Consider the following 20,343-nt stretch of genomic DNA (forward strand, 5'->3'; position numbering starts at 1 on the left):
CCCAGTATATTTGTTTTGCATATAAGTTAGTGTTCTTTATGACGGTGCTTTTATCTTAGTAATTCAAGAAGAACCCCATAGTGCCCATTTCTTATTAGGTATATACTATTTTGATAAAATGCGCATGGTTTCTTTTTTTTTCGGGAATGACTGCTATTTTATCTTAGAAATCTACCGATACACATAGACTGACAAAAAAAACACATAACAAAATCCTCTTTTTTGTTTACTTATCGATATTGTGCTATGAGTTTTAGTTAGACATTAAGGTAATTAAATCTGAAATTTCAAATGTTAAATTGATTCACATCTGATTTTGCAGCTCTCTTGAAAATAAGTAGTGAAATAATATTCTTTGGGAAAAATAAAGTGTCACTAAAATTCCAATAAACAGAGCACACAATTTACACATGCACCGTTGAAGAGGACAAGTGTCAGCACTCAGCAACCATCATGCGGTGACTTGCCTGACATTGAATACGTAAACGCCGCCCTGCCACAGCACATAACTCCACCACAACGCAAGGAAATACTGTGTAAGATGAGGATGGCACGAGAAAGTAAGAGAAGGACCTTACATAAGTGTAGAAACACTACTTGCTGCCGATACAAAGCCGAGAGGTTTTTATTCTCATTAGAAAAAAAAAAAAAAAAATTAGATCACCCTTATTATTGTAACACATCTCCATCAAGGAATTGAGGTAACATACATCATAGCCTCATGTGCCACCAGCTGAGTGTAAAAAAACACCACCTGTCAAATATTCTGGGTAAGTATCTAGCGTCCTTTTCTGGCCTTATTATTGGTCTTCTCTTCCATTCTTTTGAATATATATTTAGATACATCTAAAACGTAAATTTGAGGGGGGGCGGGTGAATACTCCCGTTCTTCAGGTGTTCCAGGGGGGGCGAGCCCCTCCACCGGGTTAGGCTAGGTTGGGTAATGCTAGGTAAGATTAGTGTCCCTCAGAGTGGGTTCCAGGGGGGGAGGGGCAAACCCCTTGGTTTGGTTAGGTAATGTTTTATGTAAAAGGGTAAAAATTTACAATAACTCCTTTGTACATAACCCTTCCCTTTCCCCCAACAAGTTTGGGGGACCTGTGGGGAATCGGGGGTTTGTGTTAGGACGCGAATGTTTTTATTTATGGTGGGGGAAGTCAAATTAGGGCAGATTTGAGCATTCTTGAAAAAATCTAACAATCATCCACCATGTTTTGACAAGTGGGAAATTTCAAATCTAACTATGGGGGTTTCATTGTCCCCTGGAGCCCCCTTAAGAACACTAACCTAACCTAGCATTACCTGACCTAACCAGACCACGGGGCTTCTCCCTCCTGGACATTAACCATTATATACCACGACAGTCACACTCTGTTCCTCACAGCCAGCATCTGAAATCATCATATACTAAGAAATAAGATCCATTAACACTTCTCACTAAGTGAGGAAATAGTGCCAAACTTCAAGGTTGTGAAGATAAAAGCTGTCATTTTCAAAGGCATATCAAGAAATGTAGATCACAATCTTCCAAACTTTCCATGATGACAGCTGGAGTCAAACTGGCATGGTGCCGTGACACCCTCCCTCATGAGGCAGCACTGAATAATACGCTCATAGTGTCCTTTATATATCTCGCAAATAAAATGTTCATAATAAAATGTTTGTCATTCAATAGCTTCAATTCAACAAACAAGCTGAGCTTATGTATGGACAAAAAAAAATATATATATATATATATATATATATTTCACTCACAAATGAACTACTTCCTGAGGCAGACAGGAAGCATTCCAGGGCTTAATGTATGAAAGGAGTGGTGCTGTGCACACAATTTGTGGGCTTAGGCTCTGAGAGGCACCCCTGTTTTCAACACAGATTTGTGAGTTAACTATAGGAGGGCACTGTCTATAACTTTTACAGAGGTGCACTGCAGTAAGTATACTATATTATTGTGTCAGTCTTCAATGGCAAAGTAACAAGGCGTTATTGTAAAAATTAACATTTAAAAGTTTGTGGCAACTAACCTAAAATTACCTAACTGGGAGGCTTTGCCCTCCCTGGACCCCCTCTTAAGGATGGGGGCATTCTTCCCAATCTTATATTTACATTTTGGCTGTATTTAAAGATATATGTGAAAGAATGGAAGAGAATAGACAAGTAATAAGGCTGGGAAAGAAATCTAGATAATTACCATATTCTGAATGAAGAACTCCCTTTACAGAACTTACAGACAAGTGCACCATAGTGGTAGACAGCATGGTAACAGAACAAAGAAACACAAGCAACAACAAAGGCTATTGTTCTAATCTTAATAAATAGATAAGAGATTTTGAGATGGAGATTCTAGCAGGTAAATTTTTTGTAATTTTGTTTCAATGAATTAAGTAATCTTTATTCTTTTCAGACCATGTTAGTGTTAATAGCAGCAGCAGTATTGGTGGCAGTGGTGCTGGTAGCTCGCTTGGTTTATGTTTTACGTGACATTCACCAAGGTAAATCTTTAGTCCTGTCTCAACACAAGACTGTGAAGACACTGGTGGTCCTTGGATCTGGGGGCCACACTGTGGAGATGCTCAAGATGGTAGCTGCCCTTGACCCAGTGAAGTACAGTCCCAGAATATATGTGGTGGCAGATACTGATGAGATTAGCCACAAAAAGCTGCTGGAAGTTGAGAAGGACTTTAAGGTTTGTCTCCCTTGTATTGTAAGTTCAAGCTCTTTAGTACATATTTTGTTTTTATATTTCATCCATATTCTCAAAACATTTGCTTTACATTTTTATTGTTCAGCTCAAAACTTGAATTTCATGAATGGAAAGCTGTCTCTTCCATCTTTGTGAATAATGAAAATATCTGAGTCTGAAATAATCTTAGCTAGTAAATTATGATTACCATTATTATTATAGGCTTCATTTCTGCATTGGCTGAGTGACTTATCCAGCTCCATTGTGTACTGCACATCTCTGCCATTAAATGTTACCTACTGCTAAATATCATGTTCTAAGAAGGTGATACAGTCATCCCTTACTAAACATGAACTCACTGAGCAATACACCCATACTAGTGGCAAAAATGTACAAAGTATTAAAAAAATTGCTCAATACCACATGAATTCACACTTGTACAGTTTGCCTTTGCTGGATACTGACATGATATTTTTTTTACTTACAGTGATTTTGCCTCAACATAATATTTGTTTATTGTAACTGAAATTATTATCAGAGGGACATTGTTGACTTCCAGTATTCTAGACCACCAGTCATTGAACACTCCACTGATCCATTACTCATTGGGACTTATGGGTTACTTCTCTCTCTCTCTCTCTCTCTCTCTCTCTCTCTCTCTCTCTCTCTCTCTCTCTCTCTCTCTCTCTCTCTCTCTCTCTCTCTCTCTCTCTCTCTCTCTCTCTCTCTCTCTCTCTCTCTCTCTCTCTCTCTCTCTCTCTCTCTCTCTCTCTCTCTCTCTCTCTCTCTCTCTCTCTCTCTCTCTCGAATTTTATCAAATGAGAAGACATGATTGTCAGTTGGATTAGGTATTAGTTTTGTCAACACACAACTCTTCATTCAAACACTTTTCTCATAATTTGTTTTGCACCATCACCAGTCTTATGTACACACACACATAAAAGGAATTAAGTTTATTACTATTGTCATTATTGTGGTCCAGGAAGCTCCGTTTTGTAACAGTTGGTGAACTTCCCTTCACAGGGTGAGGGTCATTTTGTGGTAGAGGTGGTTCCTCGGACTCGAGAAGTAGGGCAATCATGGATCACTTCTGCCTTCACTACTTTGCGTGCCCTCATATCCAGCCTCTTGGTGTTGGTCCAGCACCGGCCAGTCCTCATCCTGTCTAATGGTCCAGGAACATGTGTGCCTCTATGTGGTGGAGCAGTGATTCTGCGTGTGCTTGGGATGTGTCCAAGTCGGGTCGTGTTTGTAGAAAGCCTGTGTCGAGTGCGTTCCCTTTCCCTCTCCGGTCAACTTCTTTATCCATTAAGTGACCATTTTCTCGTCCAGTGGCCTCAGTTGACTGAAAGCCATCCAAGGGCTCGCTGCTTGGGTCGCCTGGTGTGACTGCTGCATATCAGTCCCATAAATATACTAATTCAGTCATCCCATCTGTCATCCAAACTTGACATACACTCATAACTGCATCATCAATGTTTCACATCAAGAAAATATATTTTGAATTTTTGTGAAGCATTAAAGAGAATTATATTGACTATATATTGTATTATAATCCTCTGTCACATTTTAACAGGCCTGATTAGGGGATTGTTTATTTTATTTTATGCCATTCTGTGCTGTGAACAGCCTGGGAGGCTTACCTTTTCTCCTATACACTGCCAGAACAACAAGGCTGGTGATTATAAGGATGCATAATTCAAAGCTCTGTTATGTTTTCCTTTATTCTCCACTTTCCATATATTAGTTTCTCAAAATATTTAGTTCATTTTTAACAGTTTTCCTCTTTAGAATAATAAGGTTATCCTTCACTACATTGTTGGTTCTTCCTCTTTTGTATGTAATTCTTACAGTAGAGCCTTTTCTTTCTCTCTATACATAGCTGGAGGTGATAAAAAAAATTTATCACAATTGCTGATAAATCAATAATGCTAACCTTATTGGCGATAACCAATAATAGATAACTGGCAATAAATTTATCACCAGATAACTGATAACCAATAAATCAATAAATTCAAAATTCCAATACTAGCAATAATGATATTGATATTTTAAATAAAAAAGTGGATAAGTGTCTTGAAACCTCCCTCTTGAAAGAGTTCAAGTTATAGGAAGGTGGAAATACAGAAGCAGGCAAGGAGTTGCAGAGTTTACCAGAGAAAGGGACAAATGATTGAGAATACTGGTTAACTCTTGCATTAGATGAGGTGGACAGAATAGGGTTGAGAGAAAAAAGAAAGCCTTGAGCAGCAAGGCTGTGGGAGGAGGGGAGGCATGTAGTTAGCAAGATCAGAAGAGCAGTTGGCATGAAAAGAGCAGTAGATGAGAAAGAGGCTGAAGACAGTCAGTTAGAGGAGAGGAGTTGATAACATGAAAAGCTTTTGATTCCACCCTGTCTAAACGAGCAGTATGAGTGGAACCTTCCCATATACATGAAACATACTAAAATGGTCACTCATTTTAGAAACAGGCTGCATGTAAACAAACTTTCAGCAAGAAAGAAAGGTAGATGTTGATAGTTGAAAGAGTTTGACTAGGCATGGTGCAAGCACGAAGGCACAGCATCAGAGAACAATAGGAGGGACCCCATCATGTCCATAAGCCTTCCAAGGGCATCTTGATGGGTAGCATGAAGTAATCAGATGGTGGAAGGGAGAGAGGAACAAGCCCTGAATCATACAAGGTAGAATATTTAGCAAAGGTTTGAGCAAAGAGTTCAGCTTTAGAAATAGATGAGATGGCAGTGGTGCCATCAGGTTGAAATAAAGTAGGGAAAGATGAAGAAGCAAAGTTATTGGAGATGTTTTTGGTTAGATTCCAGAAGTCATGAGGGGAGTTAGATCTTGAAAGATTTTGACATTTTCTATTAATGAAGGAGTTTTTGGCTAGTTGGAGAAAAGACTTGGCATGATACTGGGCAGAAATATAAAGCACATGAGATTCAGGTGATGGAAGGCTCAAGTACCCTTTGTGGGCCGCCTCTCTATCATGTATAGCATGAGAACAGGCTGTATTAAACCAAGGTTTGGAAGGTTTAGATCAAGAGAAAGAGTGAGGAATGTACACCTCCATGCCAGACACTATCAGCTCTTGTTATGCACTCAGCACACAGACGGGTCTCTGACGTGGAAGCAGTAGTCATGCCAAGGAAAATCAGCATAATGCCTCCTCAGGATTTGAGCGATAGGACAAGATACAGATATGCGATTGAGATCAGAGGAGCTCAATGGAAAAGATAGGGTAACAGCATAAACAGAAGGATTAAGGGTTAGGAAAAAGTCAAGAATGTTGAACGTATCTCCAAGACGGTCAGGAATAGTTGTAGGGAATTACACCAGTTGCTCTATTATAAATCGTGAAGGATAGCAAAGTTAAAGGCTAGTTCACCAGGATGGTCAGTGAAGGGAGAGCAAAGCCAAAGTTGGTGGTGAACATTGAAGTCTCCAAGAATGGAGATCTCCGCAAAAGGGAAGAGAGTCAGAATGTGCTCCACTTTGGAAGTTAAGTAGTCAAAGTATCTCTTATACTCAAAGGAGTTAGGTGAAAGGTATACAGCACTGATAAATTTAGTTTGAGAGTGACTCTAGTGGCAACCAGAGGGTGGAAAGCTCGGAAGATTCAAGAGCGTGGGCACAAGAGCAGATTAAGTCATTGCGCACATAGACACAACAATCAGCTTTAGATTGAAAATGAGGACAGAGAAAGTAGGAGGGAACAGAAAAGGGGTTACTGTCAGTTGCCTCAGACACCTGTGTTTCAGTGAAGAAAAGAAGATGAGGTTTGATAGAGGAAAAGCGATGTTTTACAGATTGAAAATTTGACCTAAGACCGCGAATGTTGCAGAAGTTAATGAAGAAAAAGTTGAGATGGGTGCCAAGACAGAAGAGCAATCCGACCTGGGGATATTTGTGGTCCCCTCCCCATACTGCAAGGTACTGCAAGGCTGGTGTATGAGTCGCCATATTAATTTTGAATTTTGAATGAAGGGTATGTGTGTGTAATTAGGTGCATTTAGTTTTGTGTGAAAGAAGAGAGTTGTCTTTAGAGAGCAGGCTGTGACTGATCCCTTTTGCTGTGAAACAAAGGAAAACGTTCAGTGAGGTCACCGCTGGATTTAATGATAAGTTCACAGCACCCCCTGATCCAGTGCTTTTCTTTTACTTTTCATAATATAATCATCTGTAGTCTTAGAAGAAATCTTCTAATCACAATTTATTTTTTTATAGATTAGGACCTCAATTAAAAAAAAAAAGTTAAGAATTTTTTCTTTCTGAAAACTATCAGATAATAGGGATGTTCTTTGCTAAAAGAAGAACCATTGTATATCTTCCTCTTCGTTGCCTGTTGTCGCCTCACGATGTCTTGCGTGGCTGGTGGTGAGAGACTTATGCGAAGGATGTGTAACAATAAGGAAACCGAGTTAAATGGAGTAGTTAATTGGAATAGTGAAGTTGTGCGAGAGAAGGACTAAGCTATAGAGAGGTAGTGAGGGTCTTGTTTGTGCAATAAAGTTGAAGACGCAGCGTGAAGACACAGCGATAAGACACAGTGGGTTTCTTTTGACTGTAGAGAAATGTGTCGCATGTGGTCGCATATCTTGTCCAGCGGCCTCAGAAGGTTGTAGATTGTGTCCAGTCTTCAGAGAGACAGATGTTACGACTGAACCCTGATTTCTCTATAAATCCTAGACCCTTAAACGCCGAGCTTCATAATCGTAAGTGCTACATGTGGTAAAGTAGCGTCTAAGTAACCACTAAAGATTAAAGGTACGCTGAGGATTATTATACAAGTATTGCATTTGCGTGTCTATTATTATTATTATTATTATTATTATTATTATTATTGCTTCAACTATTATGTACCAGTAAAACGTCTCGGAAGGCGATTCACGAGCGAAGCTGTCAGTTGGCGGCAATTTCCGGCAGAACGCACATAACGCACTTGCCTAATATTCAGATCACCATAGCTCAAAACTTTGCGAGAGCCTAATGGTTGTGCTGTATACCGTTGGATAAGAAATTTCATTCTGTGTTTAGTGGTATTTATTCGCTCTCGTTGAGACAAAAGGAAGTTAGTGAAAATTGCAGAAAACTGACGGTCAGTCTACAAAAAGTCTTATACTGTATTTTGCGCATGCGCAGTAGTGTTGCAAATTTGACATGCTTTTTCGTTATAACTTGTATTGCTCTTATTAACAACAACATTTGAGTTTGATTAGTTAATTAATTAAAAAGTTGGAATTTTGACTTTGTGCATGCGCAGCGTTACTTCAAAACAAACATTAGGAATTTTTATTAAAAATATAACATGACACTTCTTAAGTTTCATTAAAATAGGTTTAGTAGTTAAAAAAAAAAAATCCCATTTTCGACACCCTTCTACTTTTTACAAGTTAATCATTGACTTCACTCAACAGAAGAGATAAAATGTATATCATATAAAATTGATAGAGTTGTGCTATCATAAGGTGCTAATTTCGTTACGATCGGCCGCGTAGTTCAGGAGATATTAGCGCTTGAATAGTATAACGGTCGGGGCAGGCCGCTCTGAATGAAACCACAACTTCCATAGTAAACTTCGCTTCGCTCGTAATTATGGTAACCATTTTAACCCTTCATTTTTACAGAATCGTGTTCTTTGTATTATGTGCATGTGCATGATCTGCTGTAGTTCAATTATTCCTCTTGCTGATGTCAAAGTAATTGTCACTGCAGGTTAACCGCATTAAAGAGATTAAACTACTGGATCGTTTGTCATCCTGAATTCTTTCACTCGTGACGACTACTACACTCCGTGTCCTCCTCAGTAATGTCCACGTTTATTGCCATCCGCTGATCCAGACCGATTTATTTTACTGATAAAATGTAAATAACGGTTAATAAATAACAAAAGTATTGACAGTCTAACGTTAGCTAATAAGTAGCAGTTGTCAATAACGACGCACCGGAAACGAGTCGATCTCACCCATTTCAGTAAAGTGTGCGAATAATAACACCGGGACGTGGGTACGTGCATACTTATTTATGGTATGATAAAAGATCTAGTCAAGCACATCATTAATGTTGGTATGTACCGATATCGTGACCCTTGAGTACCAGTGGATCAACAAGGCCATTGGAGGTCAGGCTTGCCCGTCCAGCTCCTGTGTGCAGCATGGTAACGTGGGTCGCAGGTTCCCCGGAAGTCTAATAGCCAGGATGCCTCTCTCAAATTGCGCAGTGGTGGTGAGCAAGTGGTAGTGCCAGAGGTAGGGTTTGGGTTCTCTGTTCACGATGAGGCCAGTGTTCGCCTAGCACCACAGAGAGTGGCTACCCGCTGCGCCAGCTTCACACATGAGCAGGTAACTTTTCGCGCCACTACCCCGCTGACCCTCACTCAGTAGCTGACATTGCCCAAGCTTTCTTACTCTTCATTACTGTGGCAGAATAATAATGTAAGCAACCTTTTCGGTGGTGCTGCAGCATGTGATTACTGTGGATGCCAATGAACGGTTGAAAAATAGAGTGCGAGCCTCCGTGGCCTTGGTGAATGTACTGCTGCCTTGTCTCTGTGCCACCAAACTAAAGGGGTGAAGGACCTCAAGGGGTTCATGCTTAGTTCTTAGTTTTATTAACGAAGTTATTCATTTTTAAGAAATTTACTAATTCCCTACTGACTGAGACGGTATAATTACTACTGTTGTACGGTGGGATAGAGGTTGACAGGTGAGAATGACGAGGGCAGGAAGGAGAAGCGAGATAGGGGAACCGAAGACAGACAGACAATTAAAAGGAGGAATTTTGTGAAGGTCACTTGAGTTGCAGTGACCTTTTCCTAACCTATATTCGTGACCAACTACTGGTATTGATCACATGATTCCACGAACAGCTACGTGGATAGCGGCAACGAAAGTAAGTGAGCTCGTATTGACCAAGGAAGTACTCAATAAGTAATGAGAGAGATGGAGGCGAGTGCAAGGTATTGACATAAAAAAGAAAGAAATGAGAGAAGTGTATACTGTTAAAAAAAAAAAATAGGTTAAGAGAATGAAAGGGGAGAGAGAGAGAGAGAGAGAGAGAGAGAGAGAGAGAGAGAGAGAGAGAGAGAGAGAGAGAGAGAGAGAGAGAGAGAGAGAGAGAGAAGATAAGAGGAGATAAGATGGATACAAGAGTGAAAAAGTGACGATTAAAAGGAAAAAAGAATGGAGATAAAATTAAGAGAATGTCAAAGGTATAAATATTGGAGGTGATTACCTAGGACGAGCAGAGACAGAAATCAGAGCTATGGGAAGAACTAGGTACCCAGCGAGATACGTGAGAAAAAAGATAATCAAAAGTGGTAGTGAGTACTGGTCATGAAAACCTGAGCGATCCACATGCGTTAGTAGCCGTCTCACCTCAAAACGCGAAAATAGGCAGGTGGTCCAAGTGAAGTGTGTGTGTGTGTGTGTCTGTGTGTGTGTGTGTGTGTGTGTGTGTGTGTGTGTGTGTGTGTGTTTTGTCTTATGTCGGGATTAACATACTATTCCTCCAGGTTTTCTGCATGAGTGGACAAAGTTGAAGTACCGCGTTTCTGAGCAGTGCGGATTTACGAGTATGATAGTTATTGTCTCCTAAGTGCCGTTCCCATCTATAAAACGAAACCTATTCAGTAAAGTGTGCCTATAATGACACCGGGAAGTGGGTACGTACATCTTTATTTATGGTATGATTAAAACGCTAGTCATAAGTTTATTGACTAGGGAAAGTAAGTGTACCAAGTCGTTCACACGACATCGCTCTCATTCCTTGTCTTCTTGCCAGACACGTGTGCATGCTTAATACACGTGGCTGGCAGAAAAATCACAAAGGCCTTCAAAATATAAATCTCCCTATATTTAGAAGCGATGCTCCGGCAAGGGTGTTTCTTTGCCAGCCTTGATTGTTGCCCTGCGAAAAACTATTTTTTTACCACTAGGTTTTACGAGCATCTATCAAACACGAGCAACAGAGACAAGAACGCCCCCACCCTGGCGACAGTGCATCCTCCCGTCGCTGCTATACCGACCCTCGTCAGGAAGTTATTCATGAGGCGTTGGGATGTGGCGCGGTGTTGCTTGCCAGCCTTCCGGGATCTTCCTTTGTTTGGTCTCGGTTTGGGGAATGCAAGTTGATTTTCGTGTTGCGCACAACAGGGCCACAACAGGGGCAGGGAATCATCCTGATGGTGGTCGTCTTCCTGCAAGCATGCAACACTCTCGAAATTTGTTACATCACATCTTGAAGATCACGCATACGTTTTGAAGGTCACACAAGTTTTCACTCCTGTTGTTTTTGGTAGAATCGTTCTTCTTTGTCTCTCTCTAAACACTGCATGTTTAGTTGGCACAGGCTACTGCTGGGAACGAGGCAACGAGGCTCCTATGTGTATGATTACATTTGGCATAAAACAGATGTATTCTGTTGTTCTCCGTTAACTAAATTCACGAAAATAACTAATTTTCTCTATCCTTATGTTCATGATTACAAGAAAATTAAAGGTATCGTATAAATGGTGTCATGCTGAGCTACATTATCCTCTCCCTTGTGTTTTCGCTTCTATTCCTCTTTAAAGGAAACTGTTACGTTTTGTTGTACTTCAAACAGTTACATTTTGTTGTATTTTCTTGTTGTGTATTTCAAAAGCTTATAACCTACTAGCTTTATAATTCCAGCTTCCCCAACAGTTAGTTACTCTTTCTAAAAGACGTGACTACCACACTTTAGACTTCACACATTACAGTCACTGAATAATGTCGTAGACTTGACCAAACTGTAGTGAGATCCAGTCTGTCAGGTTTTAGTCTAATCGCACAGTCTCATCACTGTGACGTGTCTTCCAGAACCTTAGCCGCTCATAGACCAAGTCTTAAGGATGAATTAGATAAGTAAGGAATTATTAAAATATAGGAAAAAAATATAAATATTGCTATTAGTTGTCAGTGTTTTCGTTTATATCAGAAAGTAATAATGGATAAAGTATTCATATTCATAGAAGTATTTGATAAGCTACATTGTAAGTTTCCATAGATTCGTCTGTTGACATAAGTTTAGACGAACAGAAAGAGAGAGAGAGAGAGAGAGAGAGAGAGAGAGAGAGAGAGAGAGAGAGAGAGAGAGAGAGAGAGAGAGAGAGAGAGAGAGAGAGAGAGAGAGAGAGAGAGAGAGAGAGAGAGAGAGAGAGAGAGAGAGAGAGAGAGAGAGAGAGAGAGAGAGATGCATACTATTCGGCACTCAGGGAGCTTTAATATCATATTATATAATGAAAAAAAAATGGCAGCTCTTGTTTCGATACAGTGATTGTGGCTCGCTTGGCCTGAACGAATGGTTGACAAGGAATATCTATCTCATCCTGGACCGCGATCTCTCCAGGCACGTGAAGCGGCGCTGCTTCCTTCCTCAGTTGCTGCTGTTGTCATATGTACAATAAGGAAAAGCGAATGTCGTATCAATTTTGAATTGCTGCAAGATATGGTAGCTCCTGACCCTACATTTTCATTTATTCGCTTATTTATTGATTATCTATCTGAAGCAAAATAATAATTTCGCAGCAATTCCGGGTTGAACTGAGCTACCGAGTAATGAAAAAAAATATAAATGCTGATGAAGCTGGAAAAGTTTTTTTTTTTTTTTTCATACGAAAAAGGTGTCGCTACTGACAATCGAAAAGAATGATTAGTACTCTCAAGATTTTACTGTTCAAAGAGTTTTTGGGAATTAAATGAAACCGGGGTGCTTCTCTGACTGTCATTACAGAGAAACTTGTGCTTGATTTATAAAACAGAAATATACAATTTGCGCATGTTAATAACACTTTAAAAATAATGTTTTCTTAGACACTGTCGAAACTTTGTCAGAGTTCATCCTTTCGTCCAGTTTTAATTAAGAACAATGCTACACAAGTTGTTTTCGGCGCTACTAAATATCATTAAATATGTGGTGATTATTCGGGAAAAGTTCTAAATAAAATAATCTAGAACAAATATTTTTAAAAACCAAAAACTTTTTTTTATAGAAAAGAAATAAATGTGAAGGTGACCCGAACACTTGCTTGATGATTAACTCAAGTGCTGTGGTGAGCTGTTGAGGAGTGAAGCAATACGCATTAATGTAGGTTTTACTCATGTAATATTCTTATTGTTTTGTGATTATTTTACTGTTAATCCATCAACTTTTAATGAACCATATAAATAAGGATAGACAAGTACCTGTTAAGCAGCTCTTCTCGGGGCACGAGTAAAGGTCGGTTGAAGTCGGTTCACACTGGCCGCGCGACCTACATCAATAACCATGGACAACCGCTTTAAACTAGTGTGCAGCTCTTGCTGTTGCTTTTGCCTTGATTAAGCAGATGGAGAAGGTGGCACTTTCCTGTGGTCGATCTTGGGTCATCAGGAAGGAGGAGAGTGTTTGTTATAAGCTGGTGAAGGAGCTGAATTTAGAGGGTCTCCAAACTCTGAACGGATGGATTCACTAGGATACACATAAATTTCAGCACAAAACCGAGATACATCAGGTCACCAGTTTGTTGGTTGCCCTTGCCCGTTTTGGCGACTGTACGCCGGAATTTGATCAGTCTGACTAGGGCTTTAGTCCTCAGTTAGGCCGTTAAGGATTGTTAATCACATTTATGAAGTTAATTTATATGATTATATTTAAAATTTTATATAATTATATTTAAATATTCTGCAAAGTGTGCACACCCGGTCACAAGTGTTAAGCAAGTGTTTATAGACAATCATCGGCATCTTAAAGGCTCACTGGGGTTTAATCTGTATTGTTTCATACACTAAGACTATATCGTCACGCCTATTGTATGATGTGTTGTACCATTATATATTTGTATATCACAGTCGAATAGTTCAAAGAAAGCACACGTGTACAGTTTACACACTAAATAACATCGCTACAACCACCAGTGAATGTCTCTGTCCCCAATGAGCGAAACTGAAAACTGTGACAACACCGTCGAGGCGACTGTACATGTATCAGAGTTAAAACGTTTCTCTATGTAGCTTCATGCGTATCTTAAAATGGCGTCTGTATAGGTTTAAGGTAAGGAACGTCAGCAGCTTTTAGTGGTGACGGATGTGTCACTTACCAAAGCATAATCCTTCCTGTTTCCTATGAGAAGAGGACGCATAGTGTTCAGCAGGCAAGTTAATGGATGTACTCGCAAGACCATATTGTTGCATGATGTGTCTGGACTGGATCTTATTCTTCTCCTCGAAGGGAACTCGAAGACAGTTATGATTGATATTTGATATTTCAGTCTTGCTTTTAAGTGTAGATGATGTACTTGTGTAATCTAAATTGTGTGAAGTAAGAATTTTTATAAAGGACATTTCTATGTTTCGACACGCATCTTGCACCACGACGAGCTTGAAATGCCGTCATGATACTGAGACACGAAGGGTTGTGGTCAGAGACTGCCAGTGTTAGGAATCAATGGTAAGCTCACAGCACTTCCTGCATAAATTTTCTTGAGAGTGTTTTGCAAATGTTTCGACACGCATCTTGCACCACGACATTGATGCTCTCCTCGGCTTCAGAAAATACTCTGCAAAGTGTGCACAGCCACCCGGTCGCAAATGTTAAGCAAGTGTTTATAGACAATCATCGGTATGTTAAAGGCTCACTGGTCCCCCTTACCTACAGAAATTGTTCACTCCTTATCTTTCCTTATCCTTCTGCACATACTATCATTAAATAAAACACACACACATACACACACACACACACACACACACACACACACTGTGACAAGAGGTTCGTAAGGAATAAAGTATCCTCATATTGTTGTGGTTGTCAGCGGCTACGTCAGTTATATATTTGCTTCATTATTAACTTAAACACTGTTAGGACAATCTACAATGTTTTAAGACAGGTCACAGTATTAGTTGTGTTTTCTCGACATGCGCTTCGGTGATGACCATTACAAATTGCAGTCAAGTTATCACTAAGCTCCACCCACAAGTGATGGTACGAGCTTGGACAGAGGTGATAGGCTGTAGACTAGACACCCTTCCACCACAGATGCGGAGATAGATCGGGAATGTGCTGTTTTTTATCTTTGGAGTTATTAATGATGCAGGTTAAGTATACAAGTTCACAATGATTGGTTTCGTGCCTCGAGTTCTCCTGTGGAATGTTTGGTTCTTCTTGATGTCATCCGGATCTGTACCAAGCAGGCTATACATACTAACAGAAACAGGATGGCAGCAGGTTACACAGACATTACCAAACAGGGAAGCTCTAGTCGCAGTATAAACAAGTGTTGCTTAGATTACATGGTTGTAGATATCATTATCGACCGCCATCTGAAGCACCCCGAATGCTGTAAAGAGCAACGGAATTTGCTGCTTAGCCTTCACCTTTCCGGTTGTCAATGATGCAAGCAAGACAGATGAAGTGTAAAGTTCACGATGACTGGCTTCCTCCCTCAAGCTATCCTGTGAAATGCATTGTTCCCCTTGTTATCTTATATTCTGCTTCACTTCCTTCTTCTGCTTGCTTTGGTGTTCTTTGTCAACCAGTTTGGCTCGTTCCACCCCTCGTCTCTCTCTCTCTCTCTCTCTCTCTCTCTCTCTCTCTCTCTCTCTCTCTCTCTCTCTCTCTCTCTCTCTCTCTCTCTCTCTCTCTCTCTCTCTCTCTCTCTCTCTCTCTCTGAGCGAAAGACGTTGTTCTTTATGTCATGATATCATATGCGATATTTTTGTGAATAAAGCAGCGAATTCTAATCTAATCTACTCTAACCTAGGATTTTAATTGGTCTCGTTCTTGCTATCATTCCCATCGTGTGTATCACTTCCTCAAGTGCTCGGTCCGTCAGTCTGCCTCACGACCATCAGTGGTGCTCAGGTTTGCCCCCATGCTCATTGTTGTCCGCCAGCTTTCCATCCCTTCATGTGTTATCGTGTGGTCCCTGACACTCCTCCGTGTTTTCCTCCTTTCTGCGTCAGCCTCATCCCGTTGCTCTACGATCCTCCTTGCTCACCCACGTTTTCCACTGTTGCCTTGCTGTCCGGGTGTTCCTTGGGCTGCTTGGTCTCCGTGTTGCCTCCTGGTCTGGCTTGTTCCTTTCCATGACTGACCACAGATGGGTGGGACGGTGCCAGCCTTGCCGAAAAGGTCTTATTCCACCAATATTATGGTCAGTGTGATTGTAGCCTTTATCCAACACTCCATTGCTTCTCAAAATCCCTGAACGATGTCTTGCTTCTCCTTTCATTATCGTCTGGTATGTAATGATCCTTCTCCCTTTCCTCTGAAGTCTTGTTCTTCTGTGTTGTCCTTTGACCTCCGCATACGAGCAAGTTGACTCAACCTCATCCTCCTAAAATCACTTGTAGGCTGACCAGTGACCAATAAGAGGAGTGTGATTGCAGAAGTTCTCTCTCTCTCTCTCTCTCTCTCTCTCTCTCTCTCTCTCTCTCTCTCTCTCTCTCTCTCTCTCTCTCTCTCTCTCTCTCTCATGTTTGCTACTATTTCATTTTGCTTGTGTAATTTTCTGTTTATTTAGAGAAAATTGAACATTCGCCTTTTAATGACTTTTCATAACAAAAGAGGATAAAGTAAATAAAAGCTTTTAGAAACAACTGATCCACAAAAATCGTTCTCTCCAACTAGATACCACAAATTAGACAGAAAAATGCATTCCCCATTTCCTATAGAACTTAATTCAATTGTTCTGATTTGGACACCCCACGGAGGATAAGATAATGTCTATGGGCGCTTCCCTTCGTGTTTCCACAGCAAGCCGGCTCATCATGGCGGACACAGAAACAGCCCCAGCAGGAGAGAAGGAGGCCAAGGGTGTGGGGCCCGGGGATTTGGAGACCACTTTCCCCCAGCACGATGACAGGAGCGAAGGCGTGGCTGCAGACTGTCCTTCCTCGCCCCTGTCACCCAAACCAGCAACACACACTAAGGTAAGTACGTACCAAGCTTCCCGTTCCCCGCTGGTCCCTCTGACAGTGGGTGGCGCTCTGTGGTACCCGGCGCCGGGCAGGGTCAAGGGGTGAAATGCTCCGTGAGAATGAGAAAAGGTAGACTGCCACAAAACTCGGAAAAAAAGGCTCGTATTTCCATGGTGTTGATTATCTTATGCATGTGTGTGTGTGTGTGTGTGTGTGTGTGTGTGTGTGTGTGTATATGAGGGCGAACATTTACATCTATGCTTGTATGTGTATGTATGTATCATGAAGGTCAAAACAATATGGCACTTGCTTTCAATGGCTTATTTTATTGTTTGGCGGTCTCCTGTATGATGCATGTATGTATGTATGTATGTATGTATGCACGTATGCGCGTATACCCAGTGTACTTATAAGTACGGGCTGACAATTCCCACCATGCGAGTACATAAACATTAACACCAGTGAGTCACACGCGCGCGAAAAAAAAAAAAAAGTAGTGAGTCACCATCCCACTAGCGAGACAGTGGGTTACGAGCGTGGCTGTCCCCATCCTGCCTGTCCCCTCGCCACGCTGAGGTGTCAATGTCGTTAGTGGTGCAGGGCTGAGGAATGGTCCAGCCAGGGGGAGACTCGATAACTGTTCAGTCACTGCTAAATACGTTTGAATAAGGTGATTGATTTACTTTTCCTGTATGTCAACGGAAATTTCATTGTAAAACTCCTCTACTCTAGTTCGTACGTCTTCAGCCACTTTTATTGTGATCGCATTAATTATTATTATCATTATTATTATTATTATTATTATTATTATTATTATTATTATTATTATTATTATTATTATTATTATCATTGAGCTATGCCTCAAACCCACATTCGGGTTGAGGGCGCGCTGAGGGGACAGTCTGAGTAGCGCTCCTCATTAAGAAGGTGGGTGCCTTGGGTGTCTGGGCGGGGACAGTGATTCATCTGCGAGGGGTAGCACGATCCTTGTTGAGCGTGAGGGGCAATCAGGAAGCTGGTTGGTGTCTGGCCACAGACTGCCACTGCCCGTCGGAGATGTCGGGGCTGGCCTTCCCTCACACCCTCAATGCCATTGTCCTTGGCCCATATTTTCCTTAGCCCTCTTCCCGATTGTCAGATTTTCTAATTTCCATTGCTCTTGAAGAACTTATAGACTTTCGGTAAGTTTTATTTGAAATTATGGTTGTCTCTTGGTATTTCAGAAGAAACGAATTCATACTTCATTTATGATAAACAAAAATCATGAAACTACATTGAAAAGCAAAAATATTCTTTCTTTTCAGTTTAAAAAAAACAATCAGCCACGATCAGCTTAACCAACAAGCAGATGAATGAATATGATTTTTTTTTTTTGAGCTTTCTGTATTTGAAAAATCTTTTGAATTAAAGACTTGCTTTCTTCACCACCTCTTGTGCCGAGGTAAAGGTTATTTATTCTCTTTCAAGTATTCAAGTGAAAATTAAGAAACACGATTGTTAGAGCAAAACTTACGTAAATAGGAAGAAAAGTACTTAAGGACAGATAAGAAAGCATTTTACCCACGAGGCAAAACAACATAGATATCAATTATGTCACATTCCTTATATATACATCTCCTGAAAACATGGAGGTCAGCCATCACATCGGCTCTCGCGATGAGGATAGATTAGATTAGATTTGGTTGGGTTAGGTAAAGAAACTTAACCTAACATTTGTAGCCGTGGTGTCTGATCTTCGTGTGATGACCCATAGTTTGATTCATGAAGTGTCTGGAGGAAGGCACTGGGGAGCTGGGAAAGTAGGGCACGGGAGTGAGGCAGGTGCAGGTGGGTGACCTGTGGGCGGGAATCAGCAAGTGGTGGTATCCTTCATATTCACTCACCACCCCCTCTCCCTCCCTCCCTCCCTCTTCCCGCATTCACTCCATCCTCTCTCCCTCCTTCCGGTGTCATTCTATCCATCCCTTCCTCTCTCCCGCACTCCCCTTCACTCATAGCTTCCTCTCCCATGTTAACTTGGTGTTACGGATGACGGAAGTGGTAGGTAGACCTTATTTTTTTCAGCTCGCGCCAATGTTGGTATCCTGTTTCACGAAGCGTATACAAAATATCAGTTTCTCTCCTTCTTCTTCTTCTTCTTCTTCTTCTTCTTCTTCTTATTATTATTATTATTATTATTATTATTATTATTATTATTATTATTGTCATTTTTATTGTTATTTTATTTATTTATTCGTTTGATATTTTTTTTAAGGCTGGAAAGTTCAGAGTTGTAAAGTCGATTTCCAATACATTATTTTTTAATTCAGTATAATGGGGTTCTTGGAGACTTGAGAAACCTTTAGATATGCGCGTGTGACTTATTTGCTTGCTGGAAGATGAAAAGGACAAGGTTCAGGTTTTCAGGTGCCGGCGATGACTCCATGCTATCAGTACTGAGCCGTGTGGTGATATACTTACAACACTAAATGGGGAAGAAATAAGGAAAAGTGGACGAAATAAAAAAAAAAAAAAAAACAAGGAAAAAGAAAGATGCATTGGATGAGGTAGCCGGCACCAAGCGCAGTTGTTGTGCAGCATAAGATGAGAAGGGACGGTATGCCTCAAGCAAGACGAAAGCAGATACTGACGCAGGACACCACAACAGGAAAAAGTTTATAAGCACAAGAAACAGTGGAGGAGGGACCCCGATACCGCATCCCAGCTATTAAGGCGAATGAAAGCAGATGCCAGACAGATGACTACCAATCATCAGTCAGAAATGGGAAACCGTGGTGGCCCTGGGAAGATAAATAATTTCAAACTTAACATAAATATACCTTTCTGAGGAAAATATACACTCTCCAATGGGGGTATATGTATCATGGCATGTAACAGAGGGAGAAATCAGTAGTAGAATCGTTCAGTGTGAATGACCGGAGACAAATTCCTGTTCTTTGTTTTAATAGAGTAAATTTGTAAAAATTATAGTCTATAATACTCAGCTCGTGGCCAACAATTAAATAACAGAACTAAAACAATCGTGCAGCGTTGCAAGCACAGCAGCAATATGAGGTGACGAAGTGGAGGAGTGGAGTGGAGTGGAGGAGTGATGATGATGTTAAGATGAAGGAGGTGGAAGGTGAAGCTAAGTAAGAATAAAGATAAAGACTGTATATGAATGAGAAGGCGGAAGAAGAGGTCAAGGGATGAAGAAAGTAGAAGCAGTAATAGAGATTGGGAGGAAGAGGAAAAAGGGAAGAGGAAAAGGAAAAAAAGTAAAGAAATAAGTTAGAGTGTGAGGAAAACAAATAAGTACTACAAAAGGAAGTGTTCGAGTGAAAGTACCACCCCAGCAAAAATAAATAAATAAATAAGTAAAAACAGGAAGGGAAGAGCTGAATGAGACAATGAGACGCGTGACAAAAAAAAAAAAAAGAAGAAAATCCTTGACGTCCAACGCTGCTCTCTCTTCCTCTTTCTGTCTCTCTCTGGCAGGGATAGGAAGAATATGGAGTGGGAGAAAGTAGAAATCTGGATGTTACGTTAGATATTTCCGCAAGGTGTGTTGTGGAGTCAAGCTTTGGGCAGCGGGATGATGGGAGGGAAGGTGTAGTGGGAGCTAGTGAAGGGAGAGACAGTGTAGCGAGGAGAAAAAGCAGGAATGTGTCAGGAAAAGTAGTGTATTTGATTCCGTTCCACACACACACACACACACACACACACACACACACACACACACAAACAACTCATCATCTGTGTGGGT

The 20,343-nt window shown here is 40.7% G+C and overlaps 2 protein-coding genes across 4 annotated transcripts in view; both read left to right on the forward strand.

Moving 5' to 3' along the window:
* Positions 1–379: 379 nt before the first annotated feature.
* Positions 380–4,221, forward strand: LOC135103032 (UDP-N-acetylglucosamine transferase subunit ALG14 homolog). 3 transcript variants are annotated; one of them, XM_064008903.1, is made up of 3 exons: positions 380–536; positions 2,405–2,686; positions 3,707–4,221. In XM_064008903.1, exons 2-3 carry the CDS (start codon positions 2,408–2,410, stop codon positions 4,070–4,072), a joined length of 645 nt encoding a protein of 214 aa, XP_063864973.1. In that variant the 5' UTR covers positions 380–536; positions 2,405–2,407; the 3' UTR covers positions 4,073–4,221. The 3 variants fall into 3 exon arrangements, with proteins under 3 accessions (XP_063864973.1, XP_063864975.1, XP_063864974.1); XM_064008905.1 differs by having other exon boundaries at positions 406–560; XM_064008904.1 differs by having other exon boundaries at positions 419–770.
* A 2,328-nt stretch (positions 4,222–6,549) lies between these two features.
* The window catches only part of LOC135102559 (facilitated trehalose transporter Tret1-2 homolog), a 26,569-nt gene continuing 12,775 nt past the window's right edge, over positions 6,550–20,343 (forward strand). Inside the window, exons 1-5 of the mRNA XM_064007840.1 lie at positions 6,550–6,615; positions 7,289–7,413; positions 8,354–8,381; positions 8,856–9,023; positions 16,435–16,610. Coding sequence (XP_063863910.1) covers positions 6,550–6,615; positions 7,289–7,413; positions 8,354–8,381; positions 8,856–9,023; positions 16,435–16,610 — 563 coding nt within the window. The remainder of the gene's footprint in view (positions 6,616–7,288; positions 7,414–8,353; positions 8,382–8,855; positions 9,024–16,434; positions 16,611–20,343) is intronic.

This window comes from Scylla paramamosain, chromosome 8 (assembly GCF_035594125.1).
Source record: "Scylla paramamosain isolate STU-SP2022 chromosome 8, ASM3559412v1, whole genome shotgun sequence".
NCBI lineage: Eukaryota > Metazoa > Arthropoda > Malacostraca > Decapoda > Portunidae > Scylla > Scylla paramamosain.